The sequence below is a fragment of the Mytilus galloprovincialis genome, chromosome 6, assembly GCF_965363235.1.
Source record: "Mytilus galloprovincialis chromosome 6, xbMytGall1.hap1.1, whole genome shotgun sequence".
Lineage (NCBI taxonomy): Eukaryota > Metazoa > Mollusca > Bivalvia > Mytilida > Mytilidae > Mytilus > Mytilus galloprovincialis.
In genome coordinates this window covers 87,841,055-87,863,298 of record NC_134843.1, presented here as the reverse complement: position 1 = coordinate 87,863,298, position 22,244 = coordinate 87,841,055, and the positions used below count along the sequence as shown (strand labels likewise).

Sequence of the window (22,244 nt, the reverse complement as noted above, 5' to 3'; positions counted from 1 at the left end):
ATATCCCTTTAGACCCCAATGAATACCAATCTCTTAATATAATCTTAATATAAGAGTAGATTCAGCATATTTAAAAAAGATTGATTGATTGATTTTTGGTGTTTAACGCCCCTTTTAAGCACCACATTTATGCTATTTTTGTGGTGGCCAGTTTTTAATGGTTGAGGAAGGTCAGAGTGTCTGGAGTATATTTTTAAAAGAAACACCAATAACTTATAAATTGCTTCCCAGAGCGCAGCTGGATACGGCCACATAGGTTCAACCCTGAACAGTTGGGGCAAAAATAGAAACAATTTTTACTTGATAACATCTTTGTTCACTTTGGAGATTCCGTATATCGTCAAGTTATTGGATTTCTAATGGGGGCTAACTGTGCACCACTTATTGCGGACCTGTTTTTGTATTGTTATGAGTTACAATTTATGACTAAAATTAGACCCATCAAAACAACATTTGATACAAAAATTTTACAATACTTTTAGATATTTGGATGATATATTGGCTCTCAATAATGACGACTTCAGTATGTATACTAAAGAAATTTATCCTATTGTACTTACTTTAGATAAAGCTAATACTAACAATGACCACTGCCCTTTCCTCGATCTTGATATCTATATCATTAACGGGAAGCTCAATACAAAAAATTATGATAAAAGAGATGATTTTTCATTTCCTATCATTAATTATCCATTTTTAGATGGTGGCGTTCCCTTGTCACAATCTTATGATGTTTATATATCTCAACTTGTACGATTCGCTCATGTATGTAACAACGTATTAGATTTTAGCGAGAGAAATTTATGTATTACTGAAAAATTATTACACCAGGGTTTTCGATATCACAAACTAATCAAAACGTTTACTAAATTTTAACATCAGTATAAGGAAATAATTCGTAAATGCAGACATCTTATACGTTCAGGTATTTCACATCCAATTTTTTATGGTAATATTCCTTACAAAGCACATAAATGTCAGTATTCACCTCAAAAGCTTACAAAACCTTTAAACAGACTTATTAAGAAGGGATATAGTTACGATACTGTTGTCAGGTCATTAAAGATTGCATATTTTGGCTTTAATATTGATTCACTTATAGGGTCTTTGCATCGGAACTAAACACATTTATTTAAAAAAACAGTTGTTGGCATGACACGGGTTATGTTCTTCTCATATATTTTATGATAGTATGATACTAAACCCCTAACAGGAGGGATTGTGCCTGATATTCATATGATGAAGACATAATCTTTCAAACAGTCTACTTGAGGTCTGGAGCTGGCATGTCAGTTAACTGATAGTAGTCTGTTGTTATTTATGTATTATTGTCATTTTATTTATTTTCTTTTGTTACATCTTCTGACATCGGTCTCAGACTTCTCTTGAATTGAATTTTAATGTGCGTTTTGTTATGCGTTTACTTTTCTACATTGGCTAGAGCAGAGACATATAATACAATTAAATTGTATTATATGTCTCTGCTAATAGGTAAATAAATTTACGTAGTATGTCATCTATATTTTCTACAGTGTTACGGCCAGAAATCGCCTTTAAATTGTAGCCAACAAAAGACACAAATCAATAATAAAATTTAACAATATTTAATATACAAAAGTTTACAAAAGGTATTACACAAATAGTACTGTTAACTTAACTGTCAAAATATGAGTCCAATCTGTTATCTTTATCTGTATCCGGAAATCTTTCGGAATCCAATTTGAATATTACGTTCACTACTAATGTCACAATCCAGTATGATGTTGTTTGTAGAATAAAAGTGTCAATCCAAATGCTGTGAATACTAATGTCTATCAATGTCTATGTCCAAGTTTAATTATGAGAGTTTAACTTTAGTGTCTGTATATATAGTGTTGTCATGGAAAATTCTGGAACACTCTATAATGGAACATTGTGGAAAATCCTGGAAAGTTACAACGGAAGTTTCTGGAATAACGTAGAAGTTTAAATTACGCATCTTTTATAAGGATCATTCTAGAAAGTTCCAATCATTCTGTGATTGTTCCAGTGATTCCTAAACTGAACAGTTATAAGATTATTTGGTAAACAACTATCAGGCCATACAACACAAATTAGGCCAACATAAATAAACATAATAATTACTATATCATAACACCTCCCCCCTTAAAAGAAGTTTTAGTGTAACAAAAACTTATCATGAATAATATGAACAAAAATACATAATATATACAAAGTGATTTAATAAGCTCTAGATAAAGCATCAGCTATTACATTATCTTTACCCTTAATATGTTTTACAATTACATCATATTCCTGTAACAATAAACTCCACCTAGTCAACCTCTGATTCTTGTTTCTCATTTTATGCATGAAGGTGAGAGGATTATGATCAGTATAAACAAGAATAGGATATACAGTGGGATTCAAATATACATCAAAATGTTGAAGTGCTGACAACATTGCAAAACACTCTTTTTCAATAGTTGAATAATTTTTCTGATGTTTATCTAATTTCTTAGAAAAATATGATATAGGTTTTTCAACATTATCATCTGTCTCTTGATATAAAACAGCTCCTATTCCTACATCGCTTGCATCAACGGCAAGTTTAAATTGTTTTTCAAAGTCTGGAGTAATCAGAACTGGACTATTAATTAAAAGTGATTTGCTATTTTCAAAAGCTTTTTGACAATTTTCACTCCAGATAAATTTAGAATCTTTTCGTAAAAGATGAGTCAATGGTTGAACAACAGTAGCAAAATTTGAACAGAATTTCCTGTAAAATCCTATCATGCCTAAATATCTCATAAGTTGTTTTCTATTTGTAGGAGGTGGAAATTTGGAAATAGCTTCCACTTTAGCCATAATAGGTTTTACTTGACCTTGGCCAACTGTATGCCCTAAATAATCAACAGTGGCCTGACAAAATTCACTTTTACCAAGATTAACAGTCAAATTTGAATGTGACAATCTATCAAAAGTATCATACAAATGTGTTAAATGTTGTTCCCAGCTATCACTACATACAATAAGATCATCAATATAAGCATAACAACAGTCTATATCTTTTATAACATTATTGATCATTCTTTGAAATGTAGCTGGAGCACTTTTCATGCCAAATGGCATTACAGTATATTGAAATAAGCCATCTGGTGTAACAAAAGCTGATATTTCACGAGCTCTCTGTGTCAGTGGAACTTGCCAATAACCTTTCAACAAATCAAATTTGCTCACAAATTTTGCTTGACCAATGTTCTCAATACAATTGTCTATCCTTGGAATCGGATAGGAATCAGATTTTGAGACTGAATTTACTTTTCTGAAATCAGTCACGAAACGAAAGGTTTTATCTGGTTTTGGCACAAGGAGACAAGGAGAGCTCCATTCACTGTTACTCGGCTCAATAATATCATTGTCAAGCATATATTTAATTTCTTTTCTCATAGCTTCAAGTTTGAGTGGATTAAGCCGGTAAGGATGTTGCTTAATTGGAGAAGCATCTCCTACATCAACATCATGACAAACAGCAGTGGTTTTGTTTGGCACATCTGGAAAAAGATTTGTAAAAGAAAATACCAAAGTTTTTATTTCTTCTCTACGATCAAAAGACAGATGTGCAAGTTTTGAGTCTAAATTTGACAAAATTTCTGAATTTTTCAATCTAACTGTCTCTTCCATAGTTTTAGAACTAAAAGGTGGTTCAATTACATCTGGTTTGCCATGATTGTTCTCAAATTTAACCATGCCTAAAGTGGCAACTGGTTTACTCTCACATTCATTAGTACGCTCAAAATATGGTTTTAACATATTAATATGACACACTCTGTTTTGTTTACGCCGACCTGGAGTTTTTACAATATAATTCAAATCATTGATTTTACTCTCTATTGTATAAGGACCACAATATTTAGCCTGTAAAGGATGTCCAGGGACTGGCAAAAATACAAGTACCCTATCACCAGGCTCAAAAACTCTGTCCCTGGCATCTTTATCATACCATATTTTCATCTTGTTCTGTACATTTTTTAAGTTTTTCTGAGCAATTTGACAAGCAGTATACAATTTTTCTTTAAATCTAGATACATAGTCTACAAGATTCAAGTCAGTATGTTCAGTTATCCATTTTTCCTTAATCAATTTTAACGGTCCCCTTACAGTATGGCCAAATACCAATTCAAAGGGACTAAATCCAAGGGATTCTTGAACAGCCTCTCGAACTGCAAAAAGTAGAAAGTGAACTCCATCATCCCAGTCTCTGTCAAATTGAAGACAAAAAGTTCTAATCATGTTCTTCAATGTTTGATGAAAACGTTCTAAGGCACCTTGAGATTCTGGATGGTACGCACTTGATCTATACTGAGCAATCCCTAACTGGTACACGACTTGCTGAAATAGATCTGACATGAAATTTGATCCCTGGTCGGACTGTATAGACTTAGGAAGTCCTACTAACGTGAAAAATTTGATAAGAGCTTTGACAATAGTAGGTGTCTTGATATTTCTTAGCGGAATAGCCTCAGGAAAGCGTGTGGATGTACACATGATTGTCAATAAATACGCATTTCCAGTTTTGGTCTTTGGTAAAGGTCCAACGCAGTCAATTAGAACTCTGCTGAAGGGTTCGTCAAAGGCTGGAATAGGCAGAAGTGGTGCTGGTGGTATTTTCTGGTTAGGTTTACCAACAACCTGGCATATATGACATGATTTGCAGTATTCTGCAACATCATTTCTAAGTTTAGGCCAGTAAAAATGCTGCAAGATCTTAAGGCAAGTCTTCCTTATACCTAAGTGTCCAGCCAAGGGGGTGTCATGGGCAAGACCAATAATTTCTTGTCTATAAACTTTAGGCACCACCACTTGGTATAGCACTCTCCATTCCTCCTCTGGGGTAGCATCAGGAGGCCTCCACTTCCTCATTAAAATACTGTCCTGATGGTAATAGCATTCGGCCACTTTGTCTGCTTCCTCCTGTGGTTGAGCCCTCTGGCTGAGCTGAAGAACCTCAGGGTCTTTATGTTGTTCTTCGAGTAAATTATGTCGGTCTAATGAATGGCTGTTTACATCTGGCCATGGCATAATAACATTTTTGTTAACACTAGGTGGTTTTATAATAGCCTTTTCTGAGTTACCAGGATCTTCAATATCAGCTATAAAAGTGTCAGAAAGGTCCATGTAATCAAACTGGTCTTCTTGCAAATTCTCATCTTGTTGTTTTCTAGCCATCGCCCTAGTAACAACACAAGCTGGATACAATTCAGCATCATCTTCAGGTGATTTAACATCCACCACTGGTTCACTGGTAACAATTGGTTCAGCAACCACTTTGTTCCTAGCTAGATCATTTCCTAGCAATAAGGTAACACCCTCAACAGGGAGATTAGGACGAACACCTACAACAACTGGTCCAGTTATCAAATCTGACTTCAGATAAATACGATGGAGAGGAACATCTATACAACCTAACTCTACACCTTGTAACAAAACGGAGGCACCAACAGAAGTCTTCTCGGACAAAGGCAACACACCTTCTAACAATAAAGACTGAGAAGCTCCAGTGTCCCGTAAAATCTTAATAGGCTGAAGAGTGGTATCATCAACAATAGAAACAAACCCATCAGACATAAAGGGTTTGTATTCCTCCATGTAATCACAAAAACTGGACTTAAAAGCCTGACGCGCAGGGCATTCCAATGTACTGGTAATATAAGGTGTCGTACAAGCACTGGTCTTCGGCTTATTATCTCGTTCATTCTTCTTCTGGAGTCTAAAACAATCAGCCATCAGGTGACCAATCTTCTTACAATAAGCACAAGTCAGTGACTTCTTCTCAAAAGTATCAAATTTTGGACTAGACATATTATAACTGGACTGACTCTTATTCTGTGCAACAGGCTTACTATCAGTACGCTCAGTGCTTTGATTTTTGTAATTTCCACTTGAAGTATTAACATTTTGACCCTTGAAACTTCTTTTATGTGAAAGGGTATAATTATCTGAAATTACAGCTGCATCATGTATTGTCCCAACAGTTTTGTCGTCTAAATGTGTTTTTAAGTCTAAATGAACACATTGTTTGAACTCTTCTAATAACATCAATTGTCTTAGGTTATCAAAATTGTTATCTGTTTTCTTTGAAGTAAGCCATTTATCAAATAGATCTTCTTTTTCCCGAGCAAATTCCACATAGGTTTGCGAATCAAACTTTTTATAAGATCTAAATATCTGTCTATATGCTTCTGGTACTAGCTCATAAGCTTTCAAAACTTCCTGTTTCACCGTGTCATAATCAGAACTTTTTTCTGATGGAAGTGCGGAGTATATTTCAGCGGCCTTTCCTTCAAAAACACTTTGTAGCATTGTAGTCCAATATGGCTTTGGCCATTTCAAATTATTAGCAATTTTCTCAAACTGTGGAAAATATTTATCGACTGTTTTTTCACAAAATTTTGGAACCAAACGTATATTTTTTGCTGCATTAAAATAATCTGATTTCGACTGGACTTTAGTGTTGCTTTCTTCTTTGACCATTTCAATTTTCAGTTTCTCCATCTCTAGTCTTTCCCTCATTTCAAGTTCTGCCTGTTTTAACTTTAATTCATCTTGTTTTAATTTAAGTTCATCTTCTTTTAATTTAAGTTCATCTTCTTTTCTTATCTCCAGTTCTTTTAATTTGAGTTCATGTTCTAATTCAAGCTGTTTTAATTTGAAAGCGTCAATATTTTCGACCTTAAGTTCAAGAGCCTCTTCACCTAAAATTTCTGCGTCAACTAATTTGTCTATAACCAAATTTTTTATAATTTGTTTTCTCATAGATACTTTAAAATCTAATTTCAGATGTTTAGCAAGCAACACTAATTCCTCTTTCTTTAAATTATCAAACCCCTCCAGGTCTGGCGTTTTCAAAAATTTACCGGCATCAAATGCCATTTTGTAGAATTTTGTTGGCTAGTTATAATTTAAATACTGAATAAATTTTGAATAAAATATTTTTAAGATCCCGGACGAGCCCCCAATTTCTGTTACGGCCAGAAATCGCCTTTAAATTGTAGCCAACAAAAGACACAAATCAATAATAAAATTTAACAATATTTAATATACAAAAGTTTACAAAAGGTATTACACAAATATTACTGTTAACTTAACTGTCAAAATATGAGTCCAATCTGTTATCTTTATCTGTATCCGGAAATCTTTCGGAATCCAATTTGAATATTACGTTCACTACTAATGTCACAATCCAGTATGATGTTGTTTGTAGAATAAAAGTGTCAATCCAAATGCTGTGAATACTAATGTCTATCAATGTCTATGTCCAAGTTTAATTATGAGAGTTTAACTTTAGTGTCTGTATATATAGTGTTGTCATGGAAAATTCTGGAACACTCTATAATGGAACATTGTGGAAAATCCTGGAAAGTTACAACGGAAGTTTCTGGAATAACGTAGAAGTTTAAATTACGCATCTTTTATAAGGATCATTCTAGAAAGTTCCAATCATTCTGTGATTGTTCCAGTGATTCCTAAACTGAACAGTTATAAGATTATTTGGTAAACAACTATCAGGCCATACAACACAAATTAGGCCAACATAAATAAACATAATAATTACTATATCATAACAACAGAATCAAGTGGGTCATGTCTGTCTGGTAGAGATCACATTCTATGATACCTGACAAGGGTCCGGAAACGGTCATATATGCCAGACAGGACCGATTCGGACACTCAAAAGTCCTAAATCATTTATTGGGATTTAGGTCAAATTTTATTTTTCAACAGAAATAATTTCGGTCATTTCGTTGAGATTGAGTTTCGCCATTTTAAACATATTTCTGTTTTGTTATCGATTTTATGTAATTAAACTGCCACTCCAGTAAAGTGTTATAATCCTGAGGGCCCTCCTAATAACTATATTGATGCCTCGGGGAGCTATTGGCTAATGATCGCTAATCTCTTTACCTGTGTTTTCAGTTCACACCTGGCTATTTTAATCACAAGCTCGAACTAATATTATAAAGAAATTAAAATTCTATACCAACTGTCTTCATTATTTAATTACTTTTCAGCTAAGACAATTGTCAATAATGATTTAAAATTAAATTAAAACTTGATTTAATTTACGGAGAAAAAAGATTTTTTTCACTACTAACACGTGCTTTGTTTACTATGATACGCATGCCTGAAATTCTCTTCCGCAGATTTGACACTAAATCGTAAATTTAAAATGATTTCTTGCTAAATAAAGCAAGTGCAACTATTTTCATTAATATTCGTACATTATTAAAGGTAAATATTAAAAAAACGATGTTTTCCTGTGAATTTGATAAACAAAACTAATCCCGGAAATAAGTCCGGAATTGTTCGTTTTAGTATTGTCGCATTACATCCGGTTTGAATTTCGACTTCAGAATCGAAAGAAACGTAAGCGATGACAGATAAGATATAAGATAAGAAATTTTATTTCAAGTCGGGTTACATTAAATACAAACATAAGCTCTGTAGAGCTTTTTGCCGACATTAATAACAATAACAACACACATATTAAGATACATAAAACACACATATGAGACATACAAATTATGATAGCTATATTGCAAGTAAAAAGTTCATAAATAAAAAGCATAGCACATGCAAGCAAAGCACTAAAAACTGAAACATAAGCACATGCAAAGCAGAATGAAATAAATAAAGCAAACTAATTTCTATAAGCTACATGGAACAAACATTTAACACAATAAAATAAAGGTATTAAGATCTGCAGGAGCCACACCTGCATGAGTTGCCATTCCAGTTGTTGATCATACTTTTAAACTGGTTTAGGTTTGTCTGTGCACGGATCGTGTCAGGCAACTCATTCCATAGTGTAGCTCCAGCATATCTTAATGAATGAAGGCCAAAATGTGTGGTTCTCACCTGTGGAATTTCAACAGTTTGTTGTTTTCTAAAAGTATAAGATACATTTTTAAAATTAATGATATCATGGAGATACACCGGTGATTCTTTATGTAATATTTTAAAAATTTCTATTGCCATCATTCTTAGGCGTCTTATTTTTAAAGATGGTAAACCAGATTTTAATAACAGAGTTTCATAATCACTATCAAAATCTTCATATATGAACCTCAAGGCACGTTCTTGTATTTTTTCCATCTTTTTAGTATTACCCTCCCCACAAAAATGCCAAACCACAGGACAATAATTGAAATTAGACATGATATATGAATGATAAATAGTTAACCTTCCCAATTTAGATAGATGTTTTCCAATTCTTTTAAGAACGTTTAACTGCCTTGATGCTTTTTTACAAATATCAGAGATATGAGTTTTAAACTTGAGTTGATAATCTATTGTCACCCCCAGGAGCTTTACCTCAGTGTCACATAAAATTTCATTCCCATCCAAATTGAATTTAATATTCCCACTTTTTGATTTATTCCCAACAGCAATAGCCTGAAATTTATCTGGATTAGCTTTCATTTTGTTATTAGCAAACCAATCAATTAAAACAGCACTTTCCTTTTCCAAAGATTTAACTAATCCATTTAGGTCTGGTCCTGAGTGTGACAATGTATTATCGTCTGCATAATTATACAGTTCATTTTCTTTCACAAAATTGAAAATGTCGTTTAGAAAAATATTAAAAAGCACAGGACCCAAAATCGAGCCCTGCGGTACACCTTTATAGATATTTTGCCAGGTACTAAAATATGCACCGACTTTTACACACTGTTTCCTATTTGATAAATAATTATCAATTAAATTAAGTGCCTCATTTGACAGGCCATATGCCTTCAATTTTAAAAGAAGTAAATTATGGGGTAAGCAGTCAAAGGCCTTAGAAAGGTCCATTAGCACAGCAGCCACATATAAATTTTGATCGACTGCTTTTTTCCAGTCCTCAATGACTTTTAGTAAGGCGGTGTTACAGCCATAGCCAGGTCTAAAAGCTGACAAGGAAGGATGAAATATTTTACTAAAATATTCTATTAGCTGCTGATATATGGCCCTTTCAAAGAACTTTGACACCACCGGAAGAATGCTAACAGGTCTGTAGTTTCCTGCCTCTAACTGACTATTCTTTTTATGCAGTGGAACTACCTGTGCTTCCTTAAGATCGTCAGGAAACTCTGAACTCTTAATAGACATATTTATAAGTTGAGTAATAGGTTTAACAATTACTGGTTTGGCTATTTTCAAGATTTTTACTGATACCCCATCAAAGCCAGTAGCTTTGTTTACATTGATCTTATTAATTTGTTTTTCAACAAAGTCATCTTTAATTTCTATAAAAGATAAACTACCATCAACATTACAATTTTCCCTTATTGATTTTATGCTTGGATGATTATCATCTACCTCACAATTATCATTGCCGATATCTTTGGCTACATTTACAAAGTAGTTATTAAAAATTTCTGCAACATTTGATTGGTCATTAATTATTTCATCGTTGTTACATAAAACAATATTGTTATCAAAATGACTACCCTTGTTTGTTAAAAAAGGTTTGATTGTTGGCCAGAAATCTTTTTGTTTTGGACCACCAGTGCAACGCTCTATAAAATAATTTCTTATAGATTGTCTTCTAAGTTTGGTAGCAAGATTTCTTTGTTGGCGATATAACTCCCAGTTCTTCTTCGATTTTGTATGTAAATATTTATTGTGAAGCATTTGCTTTTTGTAGATTGCACTTTTTAATTGTTTGTTCATGTATGGTGCTGGTTTGTGTACAGTTTTTCTTGTTTTCTCTGGTATGTGGTTGTTGACTATACTCATTAATTTGATGTTAAAAATATCATAAGCCTCATTAACATTTTCTACATTGTCTACAATTGTTGTAAGATTTGCCTGTTCTAAATCATGTAGAAATTTTTCCTCATCTAGCTGTTTATAACTTCTGTATTTTTTTAAGATGACTGAGAAAATTTTTTTCAGATGACTGAGAAAATTACGATTTTGAGTCATTAAAATCATTTTATTCTTAAACTGTTGCCTTGCCTTAATTGCTTTTGATCGATTTTAGGAAAATGGTAGGATAAATCACGAAGTAAACGCGATGCAACAGTGAAACAAGTTCGTTGATGCTACGAGTATGAGCATACTCGTGCAGTAATGAGATTTTGACAATCTGTTTTTGAAAAGGGGTACCAACTTTTATGTTATATGAAAATGACCGAAATTAGGTGAAAAAATTTCCGGATCCTACCACACCTTGATGACTCACAGATCAAGGTTTAATTATTGTTATATTCTTATGTCTATATTAGATAATGTTCTCAATTCCTGCAATAGGTCAACACACTCAGTATAATACGTACATGTTCGTAGTCATATATCCTAAATATGTGTAATCTTCTTCAGTTTATTTATAATTTATAAAACTTTTAATAAGTAAAGGTCAACTACATATTTTTCTTAACAGATTATGAAGCAAGTCTGTTTTACAGTGGTATTTTTTTCACTTTATGCTATATCTTCTTTTTGAAACTATTTGAAAATGCCTTAGCCGTATTTGGCACAACTTTTTGGAATTTTGAATCCTCAATGCTCTTTAACTTTGTACTTGTTTGGTTTTATAAATGTTTTGATATGAGCGTCACTGATGAGTCTTATGTAGACGAAACACACGTCTGGCGTACTAAATTATAATCCTGGTACCTATGATAACTATTTAGGCAGCAACCATTTGATTTTCTGGGGGGGGCTATGGTTTTTTTTGGAAAAAAAAGTTTGTTTCCAGTTTTTGGAGAAAAAAATAATTTGTTTTTGATTCTGAGAAAAAAAATTTGTTTGTTTCACCCTCAGCTGCCACTATGTGTAATGCTAATATTGAAATAAAAAAATTGTTTTCGACTTGTCGCGAAAAAAATAGATTGTTTTTCGCCGCAGGCGAAAAAAAAAGTTTGCACAGAAAAAAAAACCATAGCCCCCCCCAGAAAATCAAATGGTTGCTGCCTTAGCTTATGAAGTATTTTTTTTTTTAAATTTGAAAATTAACACATTCAATTTGTTTTTTTCATAATAGTAAAGCAAATAAAGTCTAACAGGGGTAACTGCATGAATTTGCAGCAGAATCGTCCACCAGCACTTATGTTAAAAGGACTCCTGATGGTTATACAATCCAAAATAATTATATGAATAGAGATATTTAAGGAATGACTAATATTTTTTCTGTCTATGAAGAAATAACATAAAAAATTTGGTGCACACTGAATAACGCGTGTAGCGGGTTATTTAACAGTGTGCACCACATTTTTTATGTTATTTCGAATAGACAGAAAAAATATTACAGTCATTTCTTATAATTTAATTCTAAATTCCATTTTAAACCGTAGAAAACCATGAAAAAACGTTGATGACGTCACGGTCACATCACTAAATTATGTCTATGGGCTCATAACAAAATAACGTCAGCCAATCAGAAGACGTGTTACATCCAAAATTAAATTATAAATTGATAACAAACATATTCAATTGGATTATTCTATGTTTGTTTGATTTCAAATTGTACGTTAAATAGATATATTAATCATCCTTTTTACTTGTATAAGAATGAGTTTTTGTGGATTTAATCAGTCAATGTAATGATTTTCCCTTGTTTAATGTTGACATTCTCATCCCCTTCTACATACTGATCTGCCTCAATGGAGGCAAGTATCCAATTTTTCTAAACGGCCTAAGCAACAGAATAATACTTTAAAAAAAGATAACAAGGATGAACAAAATTTTGGACACTAACCGTACACCAATCTTCAACAATAAAGTATAGATTCTAGGTGAGTTTTTCCTGGTAGAAGAATATAAGTACATTTGTAGTACCATATAGAATTTGAGTACCGATTCCATAAAATGTTTTGGTATACAATAATGAGCAAGTTAATTTGAATTTTCAGAAAAAAAAACCCACATACACCTGCTTCCCTTGCAGTGGAGTAGTATATTGTTCCTAGTTTGTTTTTTCCAACCTTATTGAATCCTAATGAAAAGTCATCTGTGCACAGATATTTTGAAATTGATCTTTTTAAAAAAAACAAGAAAACAATTCAAGTGTCACAAAGTATAGTAATATTTTTAGATCTATTGAGTAATGCAGGTGATTTCAAAACAAAGTAATACAACTATTGTAAATTTTACTATATAGAAAATTGAGAATTACAAAATGTTTAATATGTGAATGACATAAAATTCACTGATTTAGACAGCAATTATCACAGAACATACAACAAATAAATAGCATTTATACATTGAAGTTACAAAAGTATATCATATATCATTTCCATACTATTAGAACAAATCAAATGCCAAAACTATGTACAAAACTAGATCATTTTATGACCAAGTTTTTCTATAAAAGAGTGTATAAAATTGAAATAAAAAGTTGTTATGCCACATCAACGATCACTTCCATGAATTTTAGGGATTTAAATATTAAATGTATAAAATTAAAAATAAATATCTGCACCATAAGTGCATAATATATCTGCTCCTCTTTGTTTCTTTCAATTTAAGTTCCATAACATATTGTTGTAATCTGGTGTAACAAACAAAGAAATCAGATTATTTAAATGAAACAAACTCTAGTTTTAAGAATGTTAAAGGATTGTTATTTGCTATTCAGCGGTACAAAAATGTATTACAACCTCTTTTTACACTGAATGAAAGTAAAAGCAAATCTTTTCAATTCCGTTTGGTCTAAACTATAGATCCACACTAAATGTTTTGTTTGGAAGACATTGCAAACAAAACTACTTATTATGCCAAATACTGGTGCCTAACTAAAAGTCAGGTTAAAATGTTTTCTTGGAATGTTTATCACACAACAATAAGGACGGCACATTAATATCCTGGTGGAATGATTGGGTCTCCATAGCCACACTGACTCTCTATAGCCAAATTGTAGTCGTCTCCCTTGCCATTCATATATTTACTGGTAACAATACGCAGAAATCCATGTTCTCCCTGTAAAAAAGCAACAGATATGAGAGATAAGGTTAAGCACTACAACTTTTCCAATACCAAAAAAAAAAAGGGGGGGGTTATAAAATTATACAAATCAAATCAAATCAAATCATTTTATTGGTGTAAAATCCAAATATTGGATTGTTACCAAGACAAACATGACTTGTTTTTGAAATCTGGAACTATATTCTCTACTTGTTGAAAAAGATTTTGCCTACATTTTTCTAAAATTTGACATTTTAAAGTAAAATGATATTCATCTTCTACATCCTTTTTACAGAGAGGACATAATCTTTTTTCCAACGGTAATTTACGGTGTCTACCCTGTTCAATATTTAGATAACTATTACTTAACTTTATTTTTATAAAATTTGATATACATGAATTTTTAGGTTCATATTTATTGGAAATCAAGGTTCATTTTGGGGTTCTCATTGAAAATACTCGGTACCAGATTATTACAATACAAAAAGTACAACATAAAATGCATGTGACATACGAACATCTATAAACTGTTTGCACCATTGTTTTCAGGCATTGCATTTATTGTTGACACTCTCTAAGCTTTTGTTCACTGACTGATTATTACTGGTATGTTATGATATTTCTGTATGCCTTCAAATCATTTAATATTTTGATTCAGTATGTATGCTTTATCTTTATTTGACAGTGTGACATTGTATCAATAGGCCACAAGCTTTTTTATTATTTGAGTACTATGTAGTAACTGTTAAAAGATCCTGACCCAATATTTCAACCTGAATGGTATACGGTAAAATAAAATAACTCCAAAGAAAATTTAAAACAGAAAGTCCCTTAACAAATGGCAAATTAAAGAACTCAAACACATCAAACTAGTGGAAATCAACTAATAGATTCCTGACTTGATACAGACATTTCTTTATGTAAAACAAAATGGATAAAATATTGAATTTGATCTCTTATTGTTTTATTTAATTCAGTTGTGATAGATTTTACATATTGATTTTTGTGTCTTTGAATAGTTCTTATTGTTTATAAATATGATTATAAATATGAAGATGTGGTATTAAGCGTCCAACAATCAATCAATCAGAGTTAGTACATGTACATGTATCAACCATAGGGTTAGTATTATCAATAAATGATCTATAACATTTAATTCATATTAAGGAAAAGTAGATGTAAGTGGGCAGTATTTCAGATCTTGATGACATTTGAAATATAGTTTAAAGAATTATGAATGTATACAAAATTTGGTTATAATCCAAATACTGTCTAATTAATTTTACTTCATCTTAAGAGAAAGCATTACACATTAAAATACTTACCCAAGGTGTTCCCCAGGAATTTCTGACAACCCAGAATTCTGTACTTGTTTTAGGGTCCACTCCCCATCCAACTACTGATACAATATGGTTTACCTACAATCATTATAAACAAGTTAAGGTTCAAAGTACATCAACAAAATATTCATTCCTTCCTTTTTGTTGGATCTTCTTTTTAAACTTATATATATGTTCAAATTTCAAAAGGCTTTGTAAAATCATTTAAGATGAGGATTTTTCAATGGAAAACAAGAAAATTGTTCTCTTAAATGATCTGTACATAAAGAAATGATTAATCATCTGTTGACCAACTTCATTGCAACATAAATTCAATAATTGTTATTAGGTTTCTTTCGTTATCTTTTTAAGAAAATAAATAAGTGACTCAGTCTTATTTCCTAATTTTTAAAAGTGACCAAGTCATATTTTTCAATTGTTATAAGTGACCCAGTCATACATAGTATTTCTTAATTGTAAAGAGTGATCCAGTCATATTTATCAATTGTTACAAGTAACCCAGTCATATTTATCAATTGTTACAAGTAACCCAGTCATATAAACAACTTCTGAAATAGTTTTAAAAAGTTTTCATCACTTCAAAAATATGACAGAAATTCAAAGTAATCAGCTGAAAAGAATGAATGAATTTTATAAGTTCTGATCAGGTATCAATCTTTTACTAAAGAGGGAATATGTAATTTGAGGCTTTTTATAGAAATAAACAGACATATACAATTCAATCAACTTGATTAAAAAAGTAAAGAAAATTGCTAAGATGATAGATACAAATCTGTATAGAATAATCTTATATTATAATTTTTCAATAACTGAATAAATAAATTTTTATTCCAAAAAACAAAACAAGGAAGTTTATTCTAATACAACAGGAAGGTGAAATTAAAGGCAATCAAATGATTGAACCTGATTCTTCAATATTATTTCCAGGCTATTATTATATCAATCATATATTTGATCAATTGTTAATTTTGAAATAAACACTTCCTTAAATACTTGTCATACACAACAATACAACAGTAAATACAAAGATTAAATGCTTTTATTTAATTAATATAATCTAGAAATGGAGCTGCCTCATCAGAAACTGTTTTGATTTTTTTTTACTTCCTGAATTTACAATATAAATGTCTGAAGACAAAACAAAAATGGTTCAAAGGGAGCTCTAATCATACTCATTAATTTGTACTATACAATCTTCACTTAGAAAAAAGCAGTGATTCACTGCAAAAAAGTCCCACCAAATTAATGAAATCAGCTTCTTTTGCAAGTAAAAAATAATGACAGACTTACTGATGGTTCTGCATTTTTCTCCATATAAACTCCACCAGCATACTGTTCCAGTTTATCTGTAGCCATTATACCACAACTTTAAAATCAAATGTATTAATTGAGTAAATTCAGAGTTGAATAAAGGCAAAAATGGTCAGATGTCTTCTCATTTTTAAACAGTAAACTCTACCATATTATCTATATATGTCCTCAAGTTATCTGAATCAAGAACCAAAACTCCAGAATTGCAAATGCACATAATGTAAAAATGAAATCTGCATAACTTGCTGCTGTCTGTTAAACATTTCAATATATATTTATGCAGGAGGTGTTTAAAAGTAAACACTTTATCAGAAAGTATTATGTATCCTTATGAACTGCTGTAAAACAGTAACAGTACCCTTGTGTTTGGTACCTCAAGAGATTTCAAATTCCTGTTTTTGTTTACCTTATTGGTCCATTTTTGTAAATCTCTGCCATCATTTGATCTCTCCCTTTAACTCTACCATAATCACCAACCTTCCACAATGTATATGTATTTAACTGTTTACATTGTCCAAAAGTTGTACAGGTTCCACACTGGTTAAAGGTATCACATTCTGAAATATAGAATTATTGGAACCATTCTTAAAAATTATGAAAGTTAAAACTCTTTGTGGTATTTAAAAAAAAAAGTTATTGGATTTAATATAGGCCAATTTTCTTTTTTTAATGTTACACTGTTCAAAAAATATCAGCAGTAACTTTCATTATCCATAACAGTAAAGATGTGTAAATGCATATGTTATAATTTTCTTGGTGACCTTGTCATACATTGAAACTATTTAGTACATGCACCTACATGTATGTTGAACCGAAGACAAACGGGTTAACCCTGTTTGTACAGAAAACTAGACATGTACCTCAGACATAATCGTCTCTTTAATCAGTAGATACTATTTCCTTGTTTTAAAACATTTTAAATACCCTGTACATTATACTTAGGTTAAGCTTCTGAAGCACAAAACAATTACAATAAAAAATCGATCAATATATATGTCTGAGGACATACAAAGTCTGGTATCCAGGAAGTAAAATTTGTAAAAATTTTAAGGTCATTGCAAATAAGTGGAAGATGTACATTTATTGTACTTTTTCTTTTATTTAAGTATATACAAAACAAACATGTATGTAGCATTGATTTTTGGTTGCTTATTGTCCAGTGGCAAATATTTCATGCTTGTTCAGGACCATTTCTGTAAATAAATCAGAGATAAAATATGAGTACCTTGATCTTTAGCTTGGTAATTATTGCAGGTTTCATCTGGAATTCCATGTTTGTTGGCATACTGCCAGACTCCAATATCATCACCGCCATGACAGGATCCAGCGCCCCCACAGTCAATTACATTTTGTACTGACAAGTAAGCTGAAGGCCACGCCCCTTTACGTTTTATATTTATCCTGTCTGCCAGGGCACTTGTAGATCCCATGGCCCAACATGATCCACAATCTATAAATAGTCAAAGATGTCACTTTTATACAGGTTATCATGTTGGATTGCTTCTCTAATGATCAGATACAAAATATTTGTGATTTAGTTAAAGATGTCACATAGTATAATACCCATACAATGAAGTTAATGTACATGTATGGTACAAAATGTATATCCTGATATGTTTCTGTGATGGTCACTGTAGCTTGTTAATTTGATAGTAATTAAAGATATTTCATGCTTATTAACATTCAAAATAAATAGTTGACTTCCATGATGATGAACACATCTTCTTAAATCTATGCCAGCGATCAAAAGCCCACTGTATAATGTATAAATCTGACATTTAAAGGACCATTGGCAGAAACTTCTGTATTTCAACCTTATAATTGTAAATTACAGCTGAAAGAAATGATTTTAAGTACATTTTCTTAATTCTTAAATGTACTGAGTGTTATAGTTGTAACATGAAGAATTAAATACAATAACCATATAACTTACATTGTGGTATGTGCTGGTTCCTGGTTGTACTGAGAAAGTTTGTCCCATTAATATTCCTCCAATCCCAGCTGGATGGAAGGGTCTTCAGATCTAAGGTTTCATGAGGCCTTGGGTAAGTTCTGTAAGGGAAAAGAATAGTATACTCTTCTTGCAATCATATATGTTACACATATTGCACATACATGTAGTATGTTAACATACATACCCATTTGCTTTGAACCACTCACCAACAATATATTGGAAAGTAAAATTGAAAATGGGGAATGTGTCAAAGAGACAAGAAACCTGACCAAAGAGAAGGAAACAGCCCAAGGCCACCAATGGGTCTCTAAAACAGGGAATGAATGCAACAACAGGTTTTCACTTTTGTTTTTGCATGTACAAACAATGTACCTAATGTTGGATACATTTTCAGTTCACTAAAAAAAATCATTGTGTAAATTTATATAACCAAATATTAGTTTATCCCACATTTGTAATAAAAAAAAAACCATTAGTACTAATGGAAAGATTTGCAAGAATTTGTAATTTTTCAAATAGATTACAAACAGAACTAGGTAGAAATAAAGGTATTCCCTGACACAGCAGAATATGTACAAAACAAAACTATGCCTAACCTTAACTTATGTACTGTTGAAATGAGGCTAGTTTTTTTCTTTTAGCTTACAAAATTATAGAAATGATATGTTGACTAGAATGGCATTTAGGTTAATATTAGTCATTGTTATTTCAATAACCTGAACAGTCACAACAAGTCATTGTTTGCTGTCAAACTATTTTTTTTAATCTTTTGTTTCAAGAATAAATCATGCTGTATGTTTTCTGTTCAGAATTGTTTCACATTTTGTCATAATGAGTTCCTTTAGTTTTGTTACTTCTTTGGTTCTTATAACGTGACTCTGTACTTTAAAAGATTCCATCAGTATGATATTTTTCTATTTTATGTCATTATGATATATTTCTATTATGAATTACAAAATACGTTGAACCACAAACGTCAAAATCATTCAATCGCATAGTGGAATTAACTATTTGTGGATTCTTATAAATTCTATATAACTTTTGGACTATTTTAAATCTTGGTCTATTTCTGAAATTTATTCTTACATACTTTTTATTTTTTAACCCTGTATGCTAACATTGCCTATGTGAAATTTTAAAATTGTTTGCAGGTACAATGAACGACAAATATATATGACGTATAAAATTTCTGACATCAGACAAGCAAATCAATGAATGTGTTTGTAGATAGATGTTTTGTGTTCTGTTAAATTGTTCTTTTTAAAATTGTTACACAATGATGACTGCTGTACCCATATTTTGACTATTTTATTTATTGTGTCTGTTTAGTTAACGCATTATTGTAAATATAACCAAATTTTGATGAGACTGTCATCAAAGTGAGAGGGTAAGCGGCACTGTAAGCCCTATAAAACCAGGTTTAATCCACCATTTTCTACATTTGAAAAGGCCTGTACCAAGTCAGGAATATGACAGTTCTTGTCCATTCGTTTTTTTAAGTCATGTATGTGTTTTGTTATTTGATTTTGCCATGTGATTATTGACTTTCCGAATTGATTTTCCTATAATTCAGTATTTTTTTGATTTTACTTTCATGACTTTTTACCACGTTTACATGTACAGCATACTTTGCAGACAGTACGGGTTTTTCTCAATGTTTCAGGTATTACAATCCTTACAGTGACCTTATTACAGCTGACATCCTTTGTCTCATTGGTTAATATCATACCACACCTCCTTTCAAAATCTATTTTTTTTTGTTTTCAAAAATGTGACTGTACATGTAATATTTACAGGCTTGAATCTTACACATTTTGTTTTATTACATCATGAGCTATATTTTCAAGTATATACTTTTTTTTAGGACTTATGTTGTGTCTATGCACTTGTTAAAATTAAATGTTATTCAAATGTATTGACATGACTAATATCCATACACAGTTAATATCATTGTCATGCCATATGTTTATGCCCTTCAGGCCTTAATTTTGAATAAAATTTTCAATGTTAATTTGTGTTTCTATTAGAATCAGAGTTTCTCTGGACCCAGTAAACAGGACAAAACATAAATGTGCCATTATCATAATAAAAAAAAATCAAAACATTGAAAAAACAAATATTTGTATAGTTTTTAATTTTCTGTTGTGGAAAACTTACATGTGCATGACAGTAAGAACAATACAAACCTCTTACCCACAATACAATAATAAATGAGAGGAGTTTTTTTTGCATTCTGTTACTTTCGAATCTTAGTTTATGTCAAGTCAGTAAAAAACTATGACTATAATGATAATTTTTGAACTGTTAAATTTTATAAAATAAATTATGTAAGTCTCCGTTAAAAATGAGTTTGTATTTGTTTATCGACTTACTTCACGATATTAATTCCTTCGCCAAACTTTCTGTTTAAACATGGATGTTTACTATATTTCCCAGCATCTCCATGCTTGATAAGTTCACATAAAACGACGAGAAAAAATGTAAACAGAAAGTAACGTGCCATCTTCTGTTTCAATGAGGAAAATAAAAAGTCACATGACCTTGTCACGAGACACAGCAATAACGACATGTGACTGTTGAGGCACCTAAGGGATGAAAACTAATTAATGGTAGATGACTTATTCTGTATTTCGCCTTCAAACAGATTTTGGTGATTATTATATTCAATTTCACAATATATAATGGCGCTGTTCCATATTTCTATGAAGAATTTGAATGTTCGACTAAATGAGGGTCGTAATGGGGTACCTTCATGACGAATAACGGTAAAATTCTTGCCAAACATTTCACGTTAAAACTTAACGTTAATTTTTTGGTGCATGATGATAAAATGTACACTATTTTTTAAACGATAAAAAGACTGATTAAGACGAATCATGTTATGTATTTCTCCAAAAAAACGGTAACCATGGTAACGATAAGTATTTGAGATCCAGGATAAGAATAATTTATCACGGTAATATTTATAACCAATTTGACGCTAACGGTAGCCGAAAATGACCGTGTGACGCCTGGCGTTAAAAGGCATTCACGCCATCACAAATCCTTGTTTCGAAAATGCGTAAAAAAGCAACGACTTGAAATATGTGGCATAGACAGCCTGCATGCTGTGAGAAGCTATGGCTGTGTCAAAAAAAAACAAAACGTAGGACTAGGACGAAATTCATTTATCATAAAAGTATATAACAATGTATCTATTATAAAAGATATATTTCAAATTTGATCTATCGTAACATGGGTCAGAGTAACGAAACCAGAGATCTATATTTTCATAGGGATAAGATAGCTATTAGAATAACGTAAAATCTTTATTTTTGTGTTATTTTTTTCTTCTTCATCAAAGATAATCATAAATGCAATCTCACGCCCTTTACATATTTATAGCGATAGATCTATCTATGATGATATTTTTTTTTTCTCTCATTTCATGAAAATTGATATCAACAAATCAATGAATCCACATTTTCAATTGTTTTTTTACATATATCTTTATTAACAAAATATATGTGTCAGGATGGTCATAGGTCGAATCGCAGTTAGGACCGTTATAAGATAGGCTTGTGATACATCATTTGACATGTCTTAGACAAGTCCTAATACCGCACTAGATAATGTCTTAATTAAGACACATCTTAGGATACCTTAACTGACAAGCCCAATTACTTGCTTCGACTGCTCAACAATTTAGTGAAGATCTAAATGAGCCCTTA

The 22,244-nt window shown here is 31.5% G+C and overlaps 1 protein-coding gene across 1 annotated transcript; it reads right to left on the bottom strand.

Moving 5' to 3' along the window:
* Positions 1–13,098: 13,098 nt before the first annotated feature.
* On the bottom strand, positions 13,099–21,118 carry LOC143080606 (cathepsin Z-like). The gene is made up of 7 exons (XM_076256529.1): positions 20,907–21,118; positions 18,514–18,632; positions 17,806–18,030; positions 16,987–17,137; positions 16,560–16,635; positions 15,255–15,347; positions 13,099–13,944 (listed from the first exon to the last, which is right to left on the bottom strand). The coding sequence occupies exons 1-7, from the start codon at positions 21,101–21,103 to the stop codon at positions 13,822–13,824; spliced, it is 984 nt and encodes a 327-aa protein (XP_076112644.1). The 5' UTR covers positions 21,104–21,118; the 3' UTR covers positions 13,099–13,821.
* Between the last annotated feature and the right edge of the window lie 1,126 nt (positions 21,119–22,244).